Here is a 23,965-nt window from a genome sequence, read left to right on the forward strand (position 1 = left end):
AGCAGTCTCTGCTGTATTCCGATCCATATCATTATATACAGACTATACAGTGGGACGTTGTTAGTGGCAGTGCAGGAAGGATGTCTTGTCATTTTCAATGCTCTATGTTGCATTTTGTTCTCTACTATTGTACTTCAAACAGTGGGACGTTGTTATTGGCAATGCAGGAAGGATGTCTTGTCATTTTCAATGCTCTATGTTGCATTTTGTTGTCTACTATTTGTAATGATAAGTACATTAATAGTTAAGTCACGTTAACCTCCCACCAGTGTGGTGCTCAAGGACATTAGGAGGAAGGCACACGAACGGAACGTACATCATGGCCTGAATGTAAAAGTTTGCAAGTTTGCTCTGATTCCGTTATTAAACGTTGTAAGTCTTTAACAATGACTTTTTAATATATTACATGGTGTCAGAAGTGAACAAAGTAAGTGTTTAACCCACTGAAATAATGTCGGATCACGTCCCTGCTCCAAAACCGCTATCCCTAGAAGGAAACGTTTCAGAAAATTGGCGCCGTTGGCTGCAGCAATATACACTGTACATGTGCGCGACGGAAAAGGATAAGAAAAACGAAAAGTTACAATGCGCGACATTTCTGTCCCTTACTGGTGAGTCTGCAATTGAACTGTCGAACACTTTTGTGTTTGAGGAAAATGAAAATTGGAAAATAGTGCCGCTAATTAATAGTTTGATGACTATTGTACACCGAAAAAAGAGGAAACGTACGAAAGGCATATATTCAATGGTCGTGTCCAAACACCGGATAAAACTTTTGATCAGTTTTTAACAGATCTGAGACAGCTATCCAAAGACTGTCATTATGGAGAACTTAGAGATGGGTTAATAAGAGATAGAATCATTGAGGGTGTTCGCGATATTACAACAAGAGCACGTTTGCTGAGAGAAGGGGACTTATCTCTAGATAAATGTATTGAAATTTGCCGTACAGCTGAGGTAACCGCTTCTCACATGAAAGTCATGACAGATCAGTCTGTAGTTGTTGATGCAGTGCATAAAAATTGTACACAAAATTACAAACCAATTCGAAAATATGATGCTACTTTAACACACGGTCGAACTGTTGATTGCTCAAGATGTGGTTTGATTCACCGTGGTCGAATCTGCCCAGCACAAGGCAAAACCTGTTTTAAATGTGGTGGCCAAAATCATTTAAAAAAAATGTGTCACACCAAACAACACAAAAGTCCCTCGTCTGGAGTTGACAGAAGACAAAAAATAAGCCAAACGCCTGATCGCAAACAACACAATGAACAAAAAGTTTATTCAGTTGATACAGAGTTCTTTGTTGACACAGTTCAGTCAGTAAATAAAGAAAGTGAATCATGGATTGTTCCAATATTAATAAACAAAACTCTTGTACCTTTGAAACTTGACACAGGTTCAGATGTGAACATATTGGGTTACAAAGATTTTCAAAACTTGTTGCAAAAGCCAAAACTAAACAGCAGTAAGGTTCTGTTGAAAGCATATGATGGAGGAAATGTACCGGTAAAAGGTCAGTGTGTACTGGAACTTTGCTACAAGGATAGTCGATACAGAGCATTGTTTATCATCAGTGATGAAGATGTACGACCTATTTTGGGCTGCAAGTCATGCGAAAAAATGGGTTTGGTGAAACGAGTACTGTCACTTGAACATCACGTTGAAACGGATATCAAGGTAGATGTATTCAAGGAGTTTTCTGATACATTTGAAGGTCTTGGTTGTCTCCCAGGAAAAGTTAGCATAAAACTGCATAATGATGCAATACCAGTTGTTGAGCCATGTAGGAAAGTACCATTTGCCTTATATGATAAGCTCAAAGCAGAACTTCATAAGATAGAAGACATGAAGGTGATTGAAAAAATTGAAGAGCCAACAGAATGAGTGAATTCACTTGTTGTAGTACACAAGGCTAATGGAAAACTTCGAGTCTGTATGGATCCGCGGAACTTGAATAAAGCAATTCTTCGGGAACATTTTAAACTCCCTACTCGTGAGGAAATAATGTCACGATTTGCAGGAGGTAAAGTCTTTTCGAAACTTGACGCGCCAAATGGGTTCTGGCAAATACAGTTGGATGAACATAGTTCACGATTATGCACATTCAATTCGCCAATCGGAAGATTTCGTTTTCTCAGACTGTCATTTGGTATATCGAGTGCACCTGAAATTTATCACAGAATCATTCATTCATTATTCGAACACATGGATGGAGTTGATACATCTATGGATGATATCATTGTCTGGGGTAAAGATGAACAAGAGCATAACAGAAGATTGTGCCAAGTTCTTGAAAAAGCAAGAAAAGTTGGACTTAAACTTCAAAACGAAAAGTGTGAAATTGTTTTTCAGAACTAACATTCCTTGGAGATACTCTGTCAAAAGATGGTTTAAAGCCTGATCCTAAGAAAGTAGAAGCAATCTGCAGCATAGAAACTCCAACATGCAAGAAAGATCTCCAAAGATTTCTTGGTATGATAAATTACCTGGCTCGCTTTCTGCCGGATTTATCCGAACGAACAGTAACTCTGAGAGAACTATTGGACAAAAACAATAACTTTGATTGGACACCAAATCATGATACTGCTTTTGAGAAACTGAAATCCTTAGTGTCAAGCAAGACTGTACTTCAGTATTATGATCCGTTAAAATCCATAAAAATGTCTTGTGATGCAAGTCAGAAAGGCTTGGGTGCAGTTTTTCTTCAAAAACATGCTGAAGAATGGCTTCCAGTAGCTTATACCTCAAGAGCAACCTCAGAAACCGAAAGCCGATATGCGCCTATTGAAAGAGAAGCTCTGGCAATCACGTATGCATGTGAACGTTTTCATCAGTATATTTATGGCTAAACTGTGGAAGTAGAAACTGACCACAAACCCCTGATTGCAATATTCTCAAAAGGATTGAACGATTGTCCAGCAAGAATCCAGAGATTACGACTTCGATTACAGAAGTATGACATACATCTTGCCTACATACCAGGTAGATTCATGTACACAGCAGATACCCTTTCCAGAACGCCTATTGAAGGTCAGAATTCCACAACAGAAAATGATGTAGAAACATACGTTGATGGTGTTATTTCGTCAATCCCAGTAAGTGACCAGAAACAAGAAGAAATCTGCAAAAGTACAGCAGAAGATGCAGTGATGCAATCTCTTGTAAACACAATATTGAATGGGTGGCCAGAAGAAAGGTCACAGTGCCGAAAAGAGTTGATACCTTTTTGGAATTACAGAGATGAACTATCAGTCATTAATGGAATGGTGTTTAAAGGAACGCGAGTTGTGATTCCAGATAAGATGCGTTCTTGCATTCTTGGGAAAATTCATGTAGGGCACATGGGTATGGAAAAGTGCAAGCAGAGAGCTCGAGAAGTAGTTTTCTGGCTTTACATGAACCATGATATTGTCAATATGGTAAAGCAGTGTGAAACATGTCAAGCTAATCAGAAGCAGCAAATGGCTGAACCTCTACTCTCACGTCCATTGCCAATGCGACCATGGCAAAAAGTATCAACAGATTTGTTTGAACTCGGGAGAAAAGACTACATTGTTATTGTTGATTCATATTCAAATTATCCAGAGGTGATAGGAATGTCAAGTCAGTCGAGCAGCTCGGTGATACTAGCAATGAAAACTACATTTGCTAGACATGGCATTCCGGAAGAAGTTCTCAGTGGTAATGGACCGTGCTACAGTAGTATGGAATTCGCTCAGTTTTCAAAAGATTGGGATTTCCAACATGTTACAAGTAGTCCGAAATTTCCTCAGTCCAATGGACTGGCTGAAAAAACGGTTCAGACTGTTAAGTCGCTAATGAGAAAATGCCTGGATTGTGGTGAAGATCCGCATTTAGGGCTACTAGCCTACCGAACAACTCAGTTGGGGAATGGACTTTCTCCAGCTCAGCTCTTAATGGGAAGACAACTTCGTGGCAATCTTCCCATAACTGTTTCAAAACTTACTGTACCTAAATCAAAATATGTGGTCAAATGGAGAAAGCAACAACGTTACTCCCAGAAACATTTTCATGATAAAAAAGCAGTAAGAGAACTAAAACCTCTTTCGTCTGGAGACAAAGTTAGAATTGACCATAATTCAAAGAGGACTGAACAAGGAACAGCAGTACGAAGTCCTGCACCAAGGTCATATCTAGTAAAAATGCAAAGTGGTGTTGAGATTCGTCGGAATAGGCGTGATCTAAGACCTGATCACAGCAACAGATCATCAGAAACCAGTTCATTTAGTGATCCAGAGGAAGATAAGCAACCATCGGAGGAAGTTAGTATACAACCAACAACGAAAAGTGGTCGGAATATTCGAAAACCGGATAGGCTGATTGAAAATTGCTTCATCCACAGTGAAAAGATGTGTTAGGACTGGATAAGGTTAGGGTGTAATTGTTTTAATAAATTCCAAGGACTGGATAAGGTTAGGGTGTTAAAGAAATAGTTCCAAGAAATGGACTGATTATTATTGAACCTTAAATATTAGTTTACAAGAACAAGAAAAAGTTCTTCATTTTATCATTTTATTTTAATAAGTGAATTTGTAGTCATCCTGTACATCTGTAGTCAAAGAAGGCCATTTTTAGGTAACCAAGTATATCTAGATGTTTCTTATCTTTAAAAGAATGGAGATGTAATGATAAGTACATTAATAGTTAAGTCACGTTAACCTCCCACCAGTGTGGTGCTCAAGGACATTAGGAGGAAGGCACACGTACATCATGGCCTGAATGTAAAAGTTTGCAAGTTTGCTCTGATTCCGTTATTAAACGTTGTAAGTCTTTAACAATGACTTTTTAATATATTACACTATTGTACTTCAAACAGTGGGACGTTGTTAGTGGCAATGCAGGAAGGATGTCTTGTCATTTTCAATGCTCTATGTTGCATTTTGTTCTCTACTATTGTACTTCAAACAGTGGGACGTTGTTAGTGGCAGTGCAGGAAGGATGTCTTGTCATTTTCAATGCTCTGTGTTGCATTTTGTTCTGTACTATTGTACTTCAAACAATGGGACGTTGTTAGTGGCAGTGCAGGCAGGATGTCTGGTGCAGTAAAAGATCTTATCGGGAGTGGCTGTCTTCTTACAGACGAGGCACTAGAGAAACATTAATAGAATCAACCACTATCTCGCCAAATGCCCACCTGACTATGCGTTGAGATGATAAATATATGGTCTTGATTGTGGATAGCGGTTTCGTTACTGAGATTTATGAATCACCTGAAATACATAAAACCCAATCAAACATTAAGTCTGCCAAAACATAAAATATGTTAGAAGGATCTGCCTTCAAGAAATCGGCGTTTGACCTACGAAATATTCAGCTGTGTAGCCACGCGACTCCTAGTCTCGTATATGAATGACCCTCCTCAGTCAATTTGATCTTGCACCATAGAACATTCGTATTTTCCGTAATATGTTTTAAAGGGGTGAACGTCAGTGGTGAATGAATGAATGTATGAATGTTTAACGACACCCCAGCACGAGAAATACATCGGCTATTGGGTGTCAAACTATGGTAATGCAAACAAATAAGGTGATGATCAACATCAATATAAAAATTCAAGATTTAAACAAAAACACAGTGTAAAGAACCGTGCAAAAACACAAATATCACAGATAGATACTGACTTTTATTCAAAATTTCAGTTTGTGCTGTATTGGCCATTCTCAAAGAGAATGTTACACCCCTGCACCACGGTGAGGTTACAGCACGCAGGGGTCAGAGTGGTGATGTCACACTTATCAACACTGCCTTCGACAAACTCAAATTGCCCTTTTCAGAATTTTGTGTCCCACCCCCATGAAAAAATATTCCGGATCCGCCTGTTAAAGGGACATACCCTAGTTTTTAAACACTAAGACATATTTTTGACTATTATAGCCGTTTTTCATAACTGAAATCAAACTTTACTTAGAATTGATGGTTTTTTATTATCAATTTCAATTTCCGTAGAACCGAAGTGTTTGTGGTCATCCTGGTGTTTGAAGTACCAAACATTGCAGTTTTCATATTTTTAAAAAGGCACGTGCGTCTCAGAAGTAGCGGTTTATTGATTCGAGTTCTAGTCTATTTTTAAAGGGACATTCCTCAGTTTGCTGCATTGTAAGATGATTCCGAAAAATAAAATATTTCTACGATTAAACTTAGGAAATAAAATGAAATTTAACCTAGTACAAATAGTAGAACGATCATAAACACGTTTAATATACAGCCACTAATATTTTAGGCAGAAAAATATATTTGATATGTAATTACAATCATTAAAAAGTCTTTGTTAGTCGATAACATCTTAAAAAATGCAGCAAACTCAGGAATGTCCCTTTAAGGATATTTCCTGTTTTAACATCATAGACTGCTTTCACTCTGTTGTACATGAGTTACAGGTTTGTAAATTAACTAAATTTAGTGCTCATTTTTTTACGGGTTAAAACTAGGGTCTGCGCCTTTAATTCCAATAATGTAAGGTTCTGTCTTACTGATTGTGTTCTTTATAAAACCACGTGCTGGGGAGTCGTTAAACATTCATTCAGTATTTCATTCATTCATTCATTCATTCATTCATTCATTCATTCATTCATTATAAACCTATAGGTGTTTCAGAGAAGAATGGACGGATCCGAAGATTTCTACAAAACTTGGAATGAATACAAAGACGGGTTTGGTGACGTAGACAAAGAATTCTGGCTTGGTAATCGGGATGATTACACCACATGGGGGATGATTACCCGGCATGCAGTGCAGGTTTGACCCCACATGGGGGATGATTACCCGGAATGCAGTGCAGGTTTGACCCCACATGGGGGATGATTACCCGGCATGCAGTGCAGGTTCCGTGTACTCTGGGCATCTTGGCCATAAACAAATTTGAAAGGGGCTTAGTTAAATAAGTTTGTTATGTTAATCGACACCACTAGAGCACACTGATTTATTAATCATCGGCTATTGGATGTCAAACATTTGGTAACTGACATAAAGTCTTAGAGATGAAACCGCTACATTTTTCCCTTAGTGACAAGGGATCTTTTATATGCACCATCCCACACAGGATAGCACATACCATGCTCTGTCATAAATCAGTCGTGATGTACTGGCTGGAATGAGATACCATTCTGCTGATAATTAAACTTTTTTTTCTTCAGGAAACGAGATAATCCACCAGATAACGAGTCGGACGGTTTACGAACTGCGGATTGATTTGGAGGATTTTGAAGGCAACACGCGCTATGCGATGTACTCTATGTTTTCATTGGGTAGCGAGACGGAGAACTACACTCTTCACATTGGCTCGTACACCGGAGATGCAGGTTGGTATGGCAACAGCCAATCAGAATTAACAATTTTATTGAATTACACACTAATGACGTCGATCCATGACGAAACTTTGATTGGACGGTCCTTTTTTACGACTTGGTGCCCCTATACCCCCAATATTTCTTGGACCCGGCCTTGCATTATCACATACGTTGACTTAATCTAGTCGCTTGATTTAATTCCAGACATATCATCCTTGTTTTGACAGTGATTCATGAGTGCATGTAATTACAACTATATTCTTTTCAATGAGCTTTGTCCTGTGCTACTTTTGATTTAGTAAACTAGTCTGACAGTGGCAGTCCTCTTGTTGGCAGTACAAGAGGATGAAATCTCCAGTAAAGGATTTCCCAGGAGTGGCTGTCCTCCATTAAACGAGGCACCAGATACATTCATGGAATTAACCACTAGTTTTCCAAATACCCATTCGACTTCGGTTTTCATTATTGTTAAGTTTTAGATCTTAACAAAACCGTCACCCGTATTCAAGGTCGTATATCTGCACAATGCAGAGTCGAATGGGTATTTGACGAAATAGTGATTTATTCCATACATCTCTGTCGACGAGACACTAGATGGACAGTCATGGAATCGATTTCCTGGGCAGTGGCTGTCCTGTCGACGAGACACTAGATGGACAGTCATGGAATCGATCTCCTGGGCAGTGGCTGTCCTCCTGTAGACGAGACACTAGATGGACAATCATGGAATCGATCTCCTGGGCAGTGGCTGTCCTCCTGTAGACGAAACACTAGATGGACAATCATGGAATCGATCTCCTGGGTAGTGGCTGTCCTCCTGTCGACGAGACACTAGATGGACAATCATGGAATCGATTTCCTGGGTAGTGGCTGTCCTCCTGTAGACGATACACTAGATGGACAATCATGGAATCGATCTCCTGGGTAGTGGCTGTCCTCCTGTGGACGAGATACTAGATGGACAGTCATGGAATCGATTTCCTGGGTAGTGGCTGTCCTGTAGACGAGACACTAGATGGACAGTCATGGAATCGATCTCCTGGGTAGTGGCTATCCTCCTGTCGACGAGACACTAGATGGACAGTCATGGAATCGATCTCCTGGGTAGTGGCTATCCTCCTGTCGACGAGACACTAGATGGACAGTCATGGAATCGATCTCCTGGGTAGTGGCTATCCTCCTGTCGACGAGACACTAGATGGACAATCATGGAATCGATCTCCTGGGTAGTGGCTGACCTCCTGTCGACGAGACACTAGATGGATAATCATGGAATCGATTTCCTGGGTAGTGGCTATCCTCCTGTCGACGAGACACTAGATGGACAGTCATGGAATCGATCTCCTGGGTAGTGGCTGTCCTCCTGTAGACGAGACACTAGATGGACAGTCATGGAATCGATCTCCTGGGTAGTGGCTGTCCTCCTGTAGCCGAGACACTAGATGGACAATCATGGAATCGATCTCCTGGGTAGTGGCTGTCCTCCTATAGACGAGACACTAGATAGACAATCGTGGAATCGATCACTATTTTGCCCAACCCACATTCGGCTCTATCTTGTGCAGAGATACTGTCTTAATAGTGAATAACTAATCTACCAAAATTGACCAATCGAGTAGTTCCAAAGGAACGGAAATTACCACGATAACCAAGTTAAACCTCATTTGACACTGGGACCGGCCTCGGTGGCGTCGTGGCAGGCCATCGGTCTACAGGCTGGTAGGTACTGGGTTCGGATCCCAGTGGAGGCATGGGATTTTTAATCCAGATACCGACTCCAAACCCTGAGTGAGTGCTCCGCAAGGCTCAATGGGTAGGTGTAAACCACTTGCACCGACCAGTGATCCATAACTGGTTCAACAAAGGCCATGGTTTATGCTATCCTGCCTGTGGGAAGCGCAAATAAAAGATCCCTTGCTGCCTGTCGTAAAAGAGTAGCCTATGTGGCGACAGCGGGTTTCCTCTCCAAATCTGTGTGGTCCTTAACCATATGTCTGACGCCATATAACCGTAAATAAAATGTGCTGAGTGCGTCGTTAAATAAAACATTTCTTTCTTTCATTTGACACTCGACAATCGTGTTAATGTGTGGTGTATATATATATATGTGTGTGTGTGTGTGTGTGTGTGGTGTATGTGTGTGTATGTGCGTGGTGTATGTGTGGTGTATGTGTGTATTGTATGTGTGTGTGGTGTATGTGTGTGTATGTGCGTGGTGTATGTGTGTGTGGTGTATGTATGGTATATGTGTGGTGTATGTGTGTTTATGTGTGCGTGTATGTGTTTGGAGTCTGTATCTGGATTAAAAATCCCATGCCTCGACTGGGATCCGAACCCAGTACCTACCAGCCTGTAGACCGATGGCCTAACCACGACGCCACCTAGGCCGGTCTACAAATGAACAAATACTACAGGCCCATTTCGTTCTGTTATTACACACTGAAATGTGCTTGGTCACCCACTTATTAAATTAACTAGGCATTTATGCTGTTTTACATATCAGACTCGTCAAACTGAAGCGCCTTGTCGTAACATTCCGAGCTATGCCTTCGATGAGGAAAGACGTGTCGCTCTGCTCTCTCGAGTTGTCCCCTACGTGGGGGGGGGGGGGGGGGGGGGGACTTACTGCAAGCTACGGCTCTTTGTTGGAGTACCGCGTCGCTTACATTGGCTCACGGACAACTGTGACTGGTGTATGGCGACGCGGTAATGAACACAACGAAGATGAAGGGAAGAGGAAGGAGGAAACCTGCACCAGGGACGGCTCACGGGGGACCTAAACTGGCGGTCCTATCTGCGTCGCCGCCCCCACCCCCGGGACCCGACGAACCAGTGCCGGCCGACGTGGATACGTCTGAACAGACTGAGCCAGTGGACCAGTCGACACCGCAGTTGGACACAGCGATCTGCGAGACCCCACGGCGTGCATCTCCCGTTCCAACCCCTTCGAGGTGGTCGGCGTCGAGTCCCCCACCCCCGGGGGGCTCCACCAAGATCCCTATAGATGGTGCTGCTGCGAAGCGGAAGACCGTCACCCCACCGAGTAGTGACCAGCCAGCCAAGGCCCGGTGTAAAAGGAACGCAGGTTCGTAGGAACAGTAGTCCTATCGGACCTCCATAGCTTAGGAACCATAGTCCTACCCGGACTTTCATTCCTGGTTTATTTTTAACTTGTTTTTATCCTAGGACTTGTATTCCTACCGGACTTAAATTCCTTCTACATACTAGTCCGGCAAATTAGATGTCCGTTTATTATACTCTGCAATTTGCACGAGCTGCCAGAAAGACACGAGAGAAAAAAGACAATTTCTATCTGCACCAACATAATTTTTAATAATATGTTTTGTAAGTTTATATTTTGACGGTAAGTCACAATCTGATTTCGAGGACTTTCAATCCTAGTATTCCTAGTTATCTGCAATTTATTTCCGATAGTTTGCTTATTACATATATATAATTCCTGAAAATCCCTGAAATAAAACTTTAAAAACTGTACTTAGTTCTAGTAGTTAGTACTATAATGACCAGTTACTACAATATAAAATAACAGGAATAATAAGCATGAAAATTTGACTTTTATTGATGAACAATTAAAAATAGCATCAAAACACTTGAAATTAATTATCACTGACTGCCTTATGGCAGTTTCGACCATAAAAAGCATAAGATATGAGTTGGGGAAAGGGTCTCTGTATTATTATACCTGGCCGTTAGGAACATCATAAGCGTTCGAGACGGGTGGAGGTGTGAGTCGGGGGTGGGGTGGGGTGGGGTGGGATGTCACTCCCCCAGTCGGGGGGGGGGTGGGGGGGGGGTGCAATGGACACGTTCGGGCAAAATGAGCTGGCGTAAAATCTTCACCATGCATTTCCATAACTTTACTCACAATATTAGTTGTAATCCATGTAAAAATGCAGACTGATTTGTTTGGAATCCTATTTAGCGTCTTGGTAGTAATGCTAATATAAATATACGTTGTGTTCCAGATTCGGACATTTTCGTTTCATTCGGGAAATAATGATCAGCATGCCTCCCATACCGCTTCTCCCAAGAAGGGAGTCTGAATGCCTATAGCGACCAAAACGGTCGGGTGTAAAAGTATCACGAGTAGTTAGTCTGTTTAAAAGGATCTTTGTAAATTGTGTGTGCATATTATTGACAGTATGATAATTGTTCAGGGGTTACTGTTTTGTTTTAGTCGGTATAGTAGCCCATTGAGCTGCTAAAACCCACTCTTAGACATTAATATTTCTATTAATTGATGAACATTAATGGAAACCATTTAACATATTTGTTTATCGATGGTATGGTTTGTTGGGACTAAGATATCATAGAGGCTAGAGTCTGATATGTCATATTTTAGACCAAATTAATTTTTAAAATGAGCAAAATTGACAAAGCAGGCACATGTTCAGTAAGCTATGCAGGGGAGGGGTCAAGAAATTTACTTTGAAGAGGGGTGTTTAGAACACACCACCCCACCCCACACCCTATGTACACGCGCCTGCAACACTATTGACAGAAAGGCACAATCTTAAAATTATATAATAACAAGATAATGTATATAACGCAAATATCACATTTTTATAGTTAAATTATTATTATTATTATTATTATTATTATCAAATACTAATATATAATGTCTAACAGATAATTGTGTTGGTATATCATATGGGCAAGTTATACTTATTTGCGAGTACTAATATGCTTCGAATTATGGTAAATGTTTTTGAGTTACTTTGTTGGAACAAAACGCAATGAATAAAGACCTTGGTTCTGCTCATGTAATAAGGTCAATAAAATGTGTACAAACTCTTGCAAATTATATAAATGGAAAATATTGGAATAAATAGAAAATATTTAAATAAAGAGAGGCGCTAGTATCCTAAGTTAATTAAATAAACCAAAAAGGAAACTGTTTTTCGTTTTGTTTACATTTATAATTTAATTTTTTGATTGTCCAGGAATGCAAGTCCGGCCCGGACTTGATATCCTGGCAGTCAGACCAGTATTCCTAAGGAACGTAAGTCCTATGTCTTGCATTCCTAGGTATATTAGACCTAGGACCTGCATTCCTAGGAGATTAAGTCCGGGCAGACGACTGTTCCTACGGACTTGCATTCCGTTTACACCGGCCTTCCGCGACCGCCCGGGGCAGGGACGCCGCCTGGAGCCTAGCCATCTCCAAGATCAAGAGCCAGCTCGATACTTGGTCGGGGATACCTCGGACACCAGCTCACTGCCGGAAGGCATTCTTAAGGGCAACTTTATGAAGATTCCTGACGGAGTTGAGTGTGCCATCCACGCCATGGAACTACGAGACGGGAAGTTTGGACTTGTGGTGACGTCGCGCCGAGATTATCTCTACAGACAGCGAATACTTTTCGAAGACATGGACAACTACACTGTCCACAGAGTACTGCAGATCATCGCCGGCGCCCATTACGTCGAGCTAGCTAAGACCTTGCTAGCCCAACGCTGGAGGGAACTGGTGCCACAGTTCAACGCCAAGCACTTCATCTCGTCCCCGTAGTCGCCAACCGTTCCAAGGGCTTAGTTGGACTTCTTTTTAATATTATTAAATAGTCCGATCCTCTCTTCTTTCTCTTATTTATTTTTGGACTGTCCTTCTAAAATGCTCCAAATTATATAAATATTCGGTCGAGCGGTAAATTCTTTTTATTTTTGGCTTGTAACTTTTTATTATTATTATTTTTTAAATTCTATTCACTTTTTTTACTAATAGCTATTTTGAAAATTCTGCCCATTTTCAACTCTATCCTCCCCCCATCCCGAGTCAGACCACTGATCTTATCGGAGGTCGGACTCTGGATGGGCGTGTTCGAAACCCTAGTGGTATATGGACACGTTAAATGGTTATATATCTATCTATCTATCTACCTTGTCGTAAATCACTGCCTTTGTTATCAGGGCCGTAGCTAGGATTTTGTTGTTGTTGTTGGGGGGGGGGGGGGGGCAACTGAGTAGTTAATAGTCTAAAACTCCTTAAACGGTTAAGAGAAGTTTCTTTAAGTTTCTATAAAAACATTTCGGGGGGGGGGGACGAACTGCCCCCTTGCCACCCCCCGCTAGCTACGCCCCTGTCTACACATACAGTAGTGTACACAATTCAGGCGATGACGTCACTTCCTTCCAAGCTGAACTTGCGGGGTCAACCAAAACGACACAAATGGCTGCTCCCAGTTAGCAGGAATAGCCATGGTTTCTTTTTTATTAATCCTAAAATGACGCGTTTTTCTTTTGTTATACTGTCGGTATGTGAAAACCATTCATTCATTCACTCAGTTGTTACAGTCTATTCGGGATACTTCACATTGTACACAGCAGTCATGTATTCGGCATCATGGCGTCTTTTCGATATTAGGTGAACAATGAAAACACCTACATACAGCATGTTTACTGGTACAACTAGTCATTATAAAGACAAAATTTCACTGCACTATATTGCAGGAAACTGGCAATACTGCTATTACCCACCCGTGAGAGAGATCACAGTGTGATGACATTTCCGAACGGTTTCAATGACCAGGCTTCTTGTAAATAGTCCGAGAGCTAGGTGGATTTTATTTTACCTAGAAGCTATAACAGCCGTATTACACAGGCATGATACGGGTAGCTTGCTGACCCGAGAAACCCAATTCTTAAGTGTGGCTAAGTGGTGGTGGGGGGGGGGGGGGGGGCACTAAAAATACCCCCCCCCCCCAAATCGGTTTTATTTGACATGGAAGCTACAAGAGCGACACATATCCCATGCGGTAGGGGTGTCTGCATTGATTACAAATATGCAACTTAAGAAGACGATTTCTGGTGAGGAAGTCACTTAAGAACAACACTAATTAGTGCTAATTACACTTTTATTTGACATGAAAGCTACAACAGGGAAATCACACGCAAAATGTAGAGGATGGTCCCCTGATCAAGAAACAACAACTTAAGAAGGGAATGTGTGGTGGTATGGTCACTTAAGAAGAGGTCAAAGGTCACAAAACTGGGATTTTCGCACTTAATTAATGCTTAATTAGAAAATGATACGTGACACACAAATGACACAACCATGAAACTTGTGTCAGATGAGCATGACGTGAGATACATTGTACAAAGCAAAACAGTTTTCCACTCTTACAATTTCATTTGACCTCAATAACCAATTTTTTTTTTTAAATGTACCCATTTGACCCCCCCCCCCCCCCCCGACTAATTACACTTTTATTTGACATGAAAGCTACAACAGGGAAATCGCATGCAAAATATAGAAGATGGTCCCCTGATCAAGAAACAACAATTTAAGAAGAGAATATATGGTGGCAAGGTCACATAAGAAGAGGTAATGTCCATTCGAGCCTACCTTGTGCAGAGATAAGCTTTAAATTTTGGTCAAATAAATGTTTTGTCATTGTGATTTATTGTTGTTTAGAATGTTTGAAAAGATAATATTGTTTGAAATGTGTAGTGCATGCCTTGCCCTTGGGTCTGAAATTACAATATACTGTTCTTCTTCAGTTGAATTAAAAATGTCCTCATCAGAAGAGCAGGTTTCGAAGATGTCACAGTCCTCACTATCTGTTTCGGTATCTTCATCTGGAATAAGAGCGTCCGGGGAGCTGTTGCCCATCAAACCATATGATGTTATAGGTTTCTTGATCAGGGGACCATCCTCTACATTTTGCGTGTGATTTCCCTGTTGTAGCTTTCATGTCAAATAAAAGTGTAATTAGCACTAATTAGTGTTGTTCTTAAGTGACTTCCTCACCAGAAATCTTCTTCTTACGTTGCATATTTGTAATCAGTGCAGACACCCCTACCGCATGGGATATGTGTCGCTCTTGTAGCTTCCATGTCAAATAAAAGCGATTTGGGGGGTATTTGTAGTGGGCCCCCCAACCACATCCACCACTAGCCGCACTTAAGAATTGGGTTTCTGGGGTCAGCAAGCTACCCGTATCACGCCTGTGTAATATGGCTGTTGTAGCTTCTAGGTAAAATAAAATCCACCTAGGCTAACGCGTTTGCTCAACACATTGGGGTTAACGTAATTCACCGAAATTAGCTTTCCATTCGTAAATGTTTTCCATTTGTACCTATTTTACCGGCATCTGTGGCGTCGTGGTTAAGGCATCGGACATAACTTCATAAAGCTGCCACCCTAAGCGAGTTTTAACGACTTGGTGGGTAGGAGTAAGACCACCACATCCTCTTCTCTCTCAGTAACCACTAACCCACAGTCCTGGACAGACAGCCCAGATAGCTGAGGTGTGTGCCCAGGACAGCGTGCTTGAACCTTAAGCACGAAAATAAGTTGAAATGAAATATACTACACATTATAACGTGATCAGCACCTCCCCCCTCCCCTCCCTTTACGGAGACCTTGAGCAAACTTGGATCACGTATCTAATCAAACTGTTATCGTGACGTCTCGGCCACGGCTGTTTTTATTGAGTACACAACCGGGGCCCAAGTCGACCCGTGTTCCTTCCAAGCACTTGACAACATCCGCTTACTACAGTTATTTCCTTATTCCACGTCCAAAATGGGAACACTGAACAGTTTGTACGTGTGAGGTGGGTACGCGATTTCTTGATATTTTTTTTTTACTTTCAACAACTTAAAGGGACATTCGCGAGTTTGCTGCATTGTAAGATGTTTCCGACTAATACAATATTTCTACGATTAAACTTACATATTAAATATATTTTCTTGTTTAGAATATCAGTGTCTGTATTTTCAATGTGTTTCTGGTCGTCTCAATATTTGTAAGTTGCCCAAACTGGATTTTGTCTTCAAATAATTTCGTACGTACGAACAATCGTTTTTTGGAAATAAAATGAAATTTAACCTAGTACAAATACTAGAACGATCAGAAACACATTTAATATACAGCCACTAATATGTTATGCAGAAAAATATATTTGATATGTAATTACAATCGTTAAAAAGTCTCTGTTAGTCGATAACATCTTAGAAATTGCAGCAAACTCGGGAATTTTCCTACCTACCATTATTATACCAAGTACATACCAACTATATTTGTCTGCATAAAATATTAGTGGCTGTATATTAAACGTGTTTCTGATTGTTCTAATATTTGTACTAGGTTAAGCAATAAAATATACATGTAATATATGTCTAGGTTTTCTACGGTACATGTGTTTTTGACATAACGCCTGAAGTGTAAATATATGATCTATTGAGGAGTAATCATTTTGGAAAACTGCCTGCACTTCATGGATAATATTTTAAAATTCAAGCCCTAAACCTGGTTTCCAGAACAGAAGTAAATAATTTTCCAATAATATTTAATAGCGAAATATTTGACTTTGATGACAAGAAAGACATTTAATAAACAACCATTAATATGTTATACAGGAAACATATGTAATATATAATAATTATTGTCGAGATCATGATATCGCTACCTTACAATCATTTAAAGTTGATATATACTTAACTCCAAAAGAAACGCGAAAATTTTAAAATATTAAAAAACTCACATTTGAATAAACTATGTACAAATCGATTAAGTTGACCAATAGCCATCTTGTCAGCGTATCCAATTCCACATAACGCATGAAAAAAACGAGTACAGTGTGACGTCACGCACGTGCTGAAATTGACGACCAAAATCGATCTGGAATGCAAAACGGGTGGATCATGAAAGATGCGAATTGCACGTGAAACACTACCAGGCCTGGGTATAAAAGAAACGCCAGACAGCAATGTTCAACTCATTTTACGAGTAGCGATACAACGATGCCACGACTTAACGCTGATTCCAGACATAGAGCTTTGGGGAATTTGGAGGCCGGAATGGATGCCAGGCAGGTTGCACGTGCTTTCGGTGTCCATGTCTCGACAATCTACCGTCTCATAGACCGATTTCTACAGAACAACAACGTCGTCGACCGTCCACGTAGCGGCCGTCCCAGAGTGACGTCACAGCGCCAGGACCGTTACATCGTCCGAACTCACATGCGTGATCGGTTCGTACCAGCCACCACAACAGCCCGGCAGACAGTGGGAACCCACAACCGCCCCGTTTCCTACACCACGGTACGACGTCGTCTGATCGCCATCCATCTGAACTGTCGTCGACCGTACATTGGACAACGTCTCACACAGCGACACCGCCTTGCACGACACAACTGGGCTGTTCTGCATCGACAGTGGCGGAACCGACAGTGGCAGAACATCGTCTTCTCCGACGAAAGCCGCCCCTGCCTTGATAGGGCCGACGGTCGTATGAGGGTGTGGAGGCGTCGAGGTGAGCGCTTCACAGATGCGTGTGTTATGGAGAGGGACCGTTGGGGAGGACCTTCCGTCATGCTGTGGGGTGCCATATCCTGGGGACGTCGTGTACAACCTGTCATCTTCGACAACAACGGCCGAGGACGCGGCAGGGGCGTCACAGCACAGCGCTACATCGACGAAGTGCTCACGCCTGTGGTGGTGCCTTTTTTCGCGGGTCACCGTCAGATGGTTTACCAGCACGACAACGCCAGGCCACACACGGCACGGGCCACCCAGGCATTCCTGGCACAGCACAACATCATCACAATGGACTGGCCAGCTTTAAGCCCGGATCTGAACCCCATCGAGCACTTGTGGGACGAGGTTCAGCGCATGATGAACCAACGCCCTGCTCCCGTGGTGACACAGCAGCAGCTCCGCCAGGCCGTCGTGGACACCTACAACAACGTGCCCAGGGCCTTCATCAGGAACCCCTTCCTCTCCATGGGTAGGAGGTGTGCGGCGGTCATGGCCAGCAATGGCGGACACACCCGCTATTAGTGGACATGTTTGAGTGGCATGTGACGCCATTGAAGAAGCGCCATGGCCTTGACATTTCAAATGACAATGCGACCTCGATTTTTAACATGTCAATAACATGAAATCTCATCTTTACGAATTGTTTAAGTTTTTCATAGAAACGATTATTTTAAGAACTTTGGGACGTATTTCAATGAGTGCACTCAAAACCTCCAATCTACGTATTCGCGTTTCTTTTGAAGTTAAGTATATTTATGAGGGGACTGGGTTTTAGTAACGGGATTCAGAATAAATGTTTAACTCCAGCATGAATGGCTGTTGTAAAAAAAGTTAAAGTTTGTTTCGTTTAACAACAATACTAGAGCACATTGGCGTATTCACCATCGGTTATTGGTAATTTTTGACATATAGAGAGGAAACCCGCTACAATTTTTCATTAGTAGGAAGGGATCTTTTAAATGTACAACCCCACAAAAAGGACAACACATATCATGACCTTTGATATACCAGTCGTGGTGCACTGGTTGGAACGAGAAATAGATCAACGGTTCCACCGACGAGGATCGATTATAGATTGACCGCGCATCAGGCGAGCGCTATACCGCTGGGCTAGGTCTCGCCCATGGCTATTGTAACCTCAAGCAACGGTAAAATATAATATGAAAAAAAAGAAGGAAAAAAAAGAGAAGAAATTAGTGTGACTGGCCTTCTGAAAATGACTTATTTTATTTTATTTAAAATTTTTGTTTACAGTTTACTGCCACAGTTTGGCCTATAAGGGTCGCATGGGCATCGAACTTGAGCCAAGTTGAGAGAGAATGTGTATTCACCCCCACATCTATACATACCAGCCTGATTACGTCACTGAGTTAACCTGAAAGAAAATATATTTCCTGGAAATGTGTTGACACTATTTGTAGCCTTGCGTCATCAGTGATATATTTAGACGAGCGGCAAACACAGCTAGATGTGCTTCGGTCGTACAGGATAAACCAGTAGGCGACAATTGCAAGAAAAGTCCACTTTGTAAGTATAACCGATTTTTATTTCCAAATAGTATACTTGAACAGGCCTGATCGAAAATGAGTGGATCCTTAACGACACGCAACACACGAACCCCCCCCCCCCCCCCCCCCCGAAAAAAACAAAACAACCCAAACATCGGTTCTTGGGTGTGAAACAAAGCTAAGTACATTAAAAAAATTTTTTTTTATAAATGTTACAAAAACAACACCAAAAGACCCCCAATAATAAACAAAACAAGAACCACCCACCCCGAAAACAACAACAATAACAAAGACAAAATAAAACAGGGTTAAAAGATGTGAAAAGTATCAGAGATCTGAGATATGTAGGACTGTAGAGGGGAATTGGGAGTTTGTTGTGTACGTTCACCGATTTCAAAGTTAAACTGGTAATGAAGTGCTATTTCATAAAACAGAGGGCTATTGGGCTAGAGAGCGTACGCTATTTAATTATTTGTGTCACTGGTTGGTGATAATTGATAGAGACTTTCAAAATTCTAATGTTAAATTTCTAAATAAATAAAAAAAATTTATAAAAATTAGAAGCTTCTAAATTATCTAGCTATTAGCTTGTAAAAGCTGCCTCAGAACTATCCGACCAAAACTCTAGAAGAGAATAGACTTTAAAAATTAAAAATTTAAATTTTTAAAAACATTTAACAAATTTTCAAGATTTCAAAAATATTTCTGTTAGTTTATGAAGACTGACCCAGATAATCAGAGTACCACATTTTAGAACAATCCAATCAAAACTTTATGAAAAGATCATACCTTCAAATTGTTAATGTTAAATTTATATTTTAAATTGAAAAATGTAATAAAAATTAAAAAGCTCCAAACTTTCTGAAATACCTCTCTATTAGTTTATGGCGACTATCTCAGACGACCACTGTACCAAGTTTGACAATTCAGTCGAAACCTATCGGGGAATATAGTCTTTCAAATTGTCAATGTTAAATTGGTATTTAAATTTTAAAATAAAGAAAGTCAAAAGTTTATCTGTAACAGTACGTGATAAAACTATACACAAAATGTTCGCTCAATATCTCAATGCATTATGAAAAAAAAGTATTGGGAAAACTATATGGGACTGACGGACGGACTGACACACAGACAGAGGATATGCAAGTCTCTTGCGGTTGAGGGATTATTAAGAAACTTGTGACAGTTTGTTAAGTGTTTTTGTTGTTTACATCACCCAATAGTCGATGTATTACTTGTAGTGTGGTCTTGTAAAACAAACAATTATTCATTATGTTGCTTATATGGTAGTCAATTTCTTTTGTTTAATGATACCACTAGAGCACATTGATTTGTTAATCGTCGACTACTGGATGTCATACATTTGGTAATTATGACTGGTAGTCTTAGAAAGGAAATCGCCACATTTTCCCATTAGTAGCAAGGGGTCTTTTATATGCACCATTCCACAGACAGGATAGCACATACCACGACCGTTTGATATACCAGTAATGGTGCATTGGCTTAAACGAGAAATAGCCCAATGGGCTAACTGACGGCGATGGATCGTATATGTCAAAATTACCAAATGTTTGACATCCAATAGCCGATGATTAATAAATCAATGTGCTCTAGTGATGACGTTAAACAAAACAAACTGTTTATTATTATTTTTTTAGTGAAATGTAAAAATTATACTTTGCATTAAATTGGCTACCAAAAAGTACATCCAAATAATTTCATTTACAAATATTTTATAAATGTTTTATTATTGCAAAATCCAATGAGGTGACGTCACAATGTATTTTGGAATTGTATCTGTACATTGGCAACCAACTGGCAGCTATTTTAATAGAATGAATGGATGAACGGATGAAAGAATGAATGAATGGACAAAACTAGAGCTACTGGGTGTCAAACAAGTTAAGTCCATCAATATGATTATTTCCATTTAAAATAAAAATTGTATAATTATGTAAAACACAGTGTAATGTGTTGTGGGAAATGTACAAATAAAAATTGTATAATTATGTCAAACACAGTGTAATGTGCTGTGAGAAATGTACAAATAAAAATAAGTTTTCAAAATTTTCATTCCCTCCCCGCGTGGTTATTTTAAGATACACATGTATGTGTAGACGAGCGGAGGTAATTGCATTTGAAGAACGCTATTTTGTCTTATTAATGTTTTAGGAAGTGCCCTATAACCTCATGAGTTGGCACCCCTCTAACATATTTCCCGGATCCGCCCTTGCAAACGGTTTGATTACGTACCTTGCGAAATTTCGAACGCTGAGGTCAGCTACAAAGCAGACGGGTATTTTTTCATAATCTCTTTATCAAGCAAGTATGTTGAACAAAGGAGGTCCGTGTTATCAGTGCGATGGCTATAAATAATACATCCTGTTGATATATTTCAGTGTTAAAGGATAAGTCAACTGAAAGAAACACTCAGATACTGCAATATTGCATTGCAGAAAGAGAGAGAGAGAGAGAGAGAGAGAGAGAGAGAGAGAGAGAGAGAGAGAGAGAGAGAGAGAGAGCGGGGGGGGGGGGGGGGGACCCGCTACTTCCACACTGGCTACTCTTACCGAAAACGTTTACGTTTTCCATATTGCCGTACACGCCAAAGCGTTTAAGATACCAATCCTGGTAGGAAATGGAAAAACTGATTCTGCGAAACATTGCACCTCAGGCGGGCGCTCTACATCTGAAATATATACTCCTCCCACATCAGAAATGAATGCTTCTCTACAAATGACGCTTGTATGTACTGTTTATTTTACTGATCAGCATAACGTCGGTTATATATAACTGGGGGAGGCCACAATATGAACTCGCATTTAATAAGTGGCCACCATCCCCCACACCCCAGTTACTGCCATCTTCCGACGGCTATGTTTTCATATGGTTTCTAAGCGCCTGATATAGTGCACGCAATAAAGACGTAATAAAACAAGGTTTGGTACTGTTTATTATACACCATGTGTATACTAATTTCCGTATCTTACTGTATTATGTACATACACAATAGAATCACTTATACTGTATTTATTTATTCATTCATTCGTGGCGGGATCGAGCTCAGTGGATAGAGTGCTTGCATGGTGTGGTTGCGTCGTAGCACCGAACCATCTCAGTGTGGGTTGTTTTCCCGTCTCAACCAGTGCCCCGCGTCTGGTATACCAAAGTGTGTGGTATGTGTTGAGCTGTCCTGTAAACAATAGATCCCTTGCTGCTAATTGAGAAATGTGGAGGGTTTCCTCTGATGACTATGAGTGAAAATTACCGATGTCTGACATCCAATAGCAGATGACTAATAAATCAATATGCACTAGTGGTGTCGTTAAAGAAAACAAACTTTAACTTTGTATTTTTTTTTTATGAATCCCCTACCGGTCCATCCCGAGGGGACAACAGGTCTTGTCTGCGTCCTTCTGTTTGTCCGTCCGTCGTCCGTCCGTCCGTCCGTCACATATATTATAGTTTTCCGAACTTCTTTTTTCCTGCTGACATTTTGTGTCTTGCTTTATCATGTACTGTTACAAATCAAGTGTACATTCACCCATTCTTGATGCCCCATAAACGTAGAAGGTACAAAATGTGGTGGTTCAGGTAGGAACATGTATTGCTTTAGCAGTACTCTCTGAATCCTTGTTTATACGTAAGTATTTGTTTTCTTTTTAATTTCAGAACCCGATAATCATTTCTGTGAAACTGGAGTAAGGTCTTACAGCTCCACAATAAAAAGAAAACATGTAAGTAACAGAATAAATTCAACCGGTAATATGTAAAAATGTAACTAATACTAACATTACTACTACTACTACTACTATATATATATATATATATATATATATATATATATATATATATATATATATATATATATATATATTTATTATATACATATCAATGAAATATATAGATCTACGGAAACCATAAAAGTCGTATCCGGTGAAAAGTAATATTTTCACTGTATTTTAGCTACAGTGAAAATATAGAATTCGTATTTACTTTTTTGCAAAAGTGCATGATTAAATTATCTCCCTTTGTCTCGTTTCTTCGTATTTAAATTTGATGATTACCAATGCATCTGACCGAATATAAAAAAAGAAAAGAAAGTAATTTAAACAACTGTACCTATAAAAAAGGGATACGAAGTGCAATTACGACAAAATATCTAAAACGAATTGAATACGAAGCTGCATAATAATGACACAATGTAGTGTCATCGAGTGTAAGTGTAAGAATTTAACGGTGTTCGACTCGTTTTGTTTTTGTGAGAGTTTTTAGAGGATCGCGTTGTCAGGTATGTTTGCACCGCAGTATTGTTAAATAAATGTTAATAAAGATAAATTTTATTCAAATTTCTTTTTAAAAGTCTATGGTCAAGTACATTTTCTGGGAAAGTTCCATAGGAAGAAATATATCATGACGTTACGTGTTTTCGATAGGATAAGTGAAAGATATTACCAAAAAGCGAAAGATATTGTCAAAAATGAGGAAATATGTATATAATAAATAGACCATTTCATGGTGTTTTTCCGAATACGATTTTTATGTCAACTCGTGTTGTGTGAAAACCATATTTTCACTCATTGCTTCGCAATTCGTGAAAATATGGTTTTCACACATCTCTCGTTGACATAAAAATCGTATTCGAAAACCCCCCATGAAATAGCCTATATATATATATATATATATATATATATATATATATATATATATATATATATATATATATATATATATATACACACACAGGCCCGTAGCCAGGATTTTGAAGGGGGAGGGGGTCGTTTAGGCTTATGGTGAGGCACAACACATCAAAGTAAATTATTTGCCACGTTTGAGGTGCAATTTTGATTTCACGAATAT

At 40.1% G+C, this 23,965-nt stretch overlaps 2 protein-coding genes across 2 annotated transcripts; both read left to right on the plus strand.

Annotated features, from left to right (window-relative positions):
* Positions 1-1,182: 1,182 nt before the first annotated feature.
* On the plus strand, positions 1,183-1,890 carry LOC121387583. The gene has a single exon (XM_041518744.1). The coding sequence runs from the start codon at positions 1,183-1,185 to the stop codon at positions 1,888-1,890; it is 708 nt and encodes a 235-aa protein (XP_041374678.1).
* Positions 1,891-2,996: 1,106 nt separating this feature from the next.
* LOC121387584 (uncharacterized protein K02A2.6-like) lies at positions 2,997-4,385 on the plus strand. The gene has a single exon (XM_041518745.1). The coding sequence runs from the start codon at positions 2,997-2,999 to the stop codon at positions 4,383-4,385; it is 1,389 nt and encodes a 462-aa protein (XP_041374679.1).
* Positions 4,386-23,965: the final 19,580 nt, after the last annotated feature.

Source organism: Gigantopelta aegis, chromosome 13, assembly GCF_016097555.1.
Source record: "Gigantopelta aegis isolate Gae_Host chromosome 13, Gae_host_genome, whole genome shotgun sequence".
NCBI lineage: Eukaryota > Metazoa > Mollusca > Gastropoda > Neomphalida > Peltospiridae > Gigantopelta > Gigantopelta aegis.

Coding starts and splice junctions, on each gene's coding strand:
- LOC121387583 (XM_041518744.1), top strand. CDS start 1,183: ATGTGTCACACCAAACAACACAAAAGTCCCTCGTCTGGAGTTGACAGA.
- LOC121387584 (XM_041518745.1), top strand. CDS start 2,997: ATGTACACAGCAGATACCCTTTCCAGAACGCCTATTGAAGGTCAGAAT.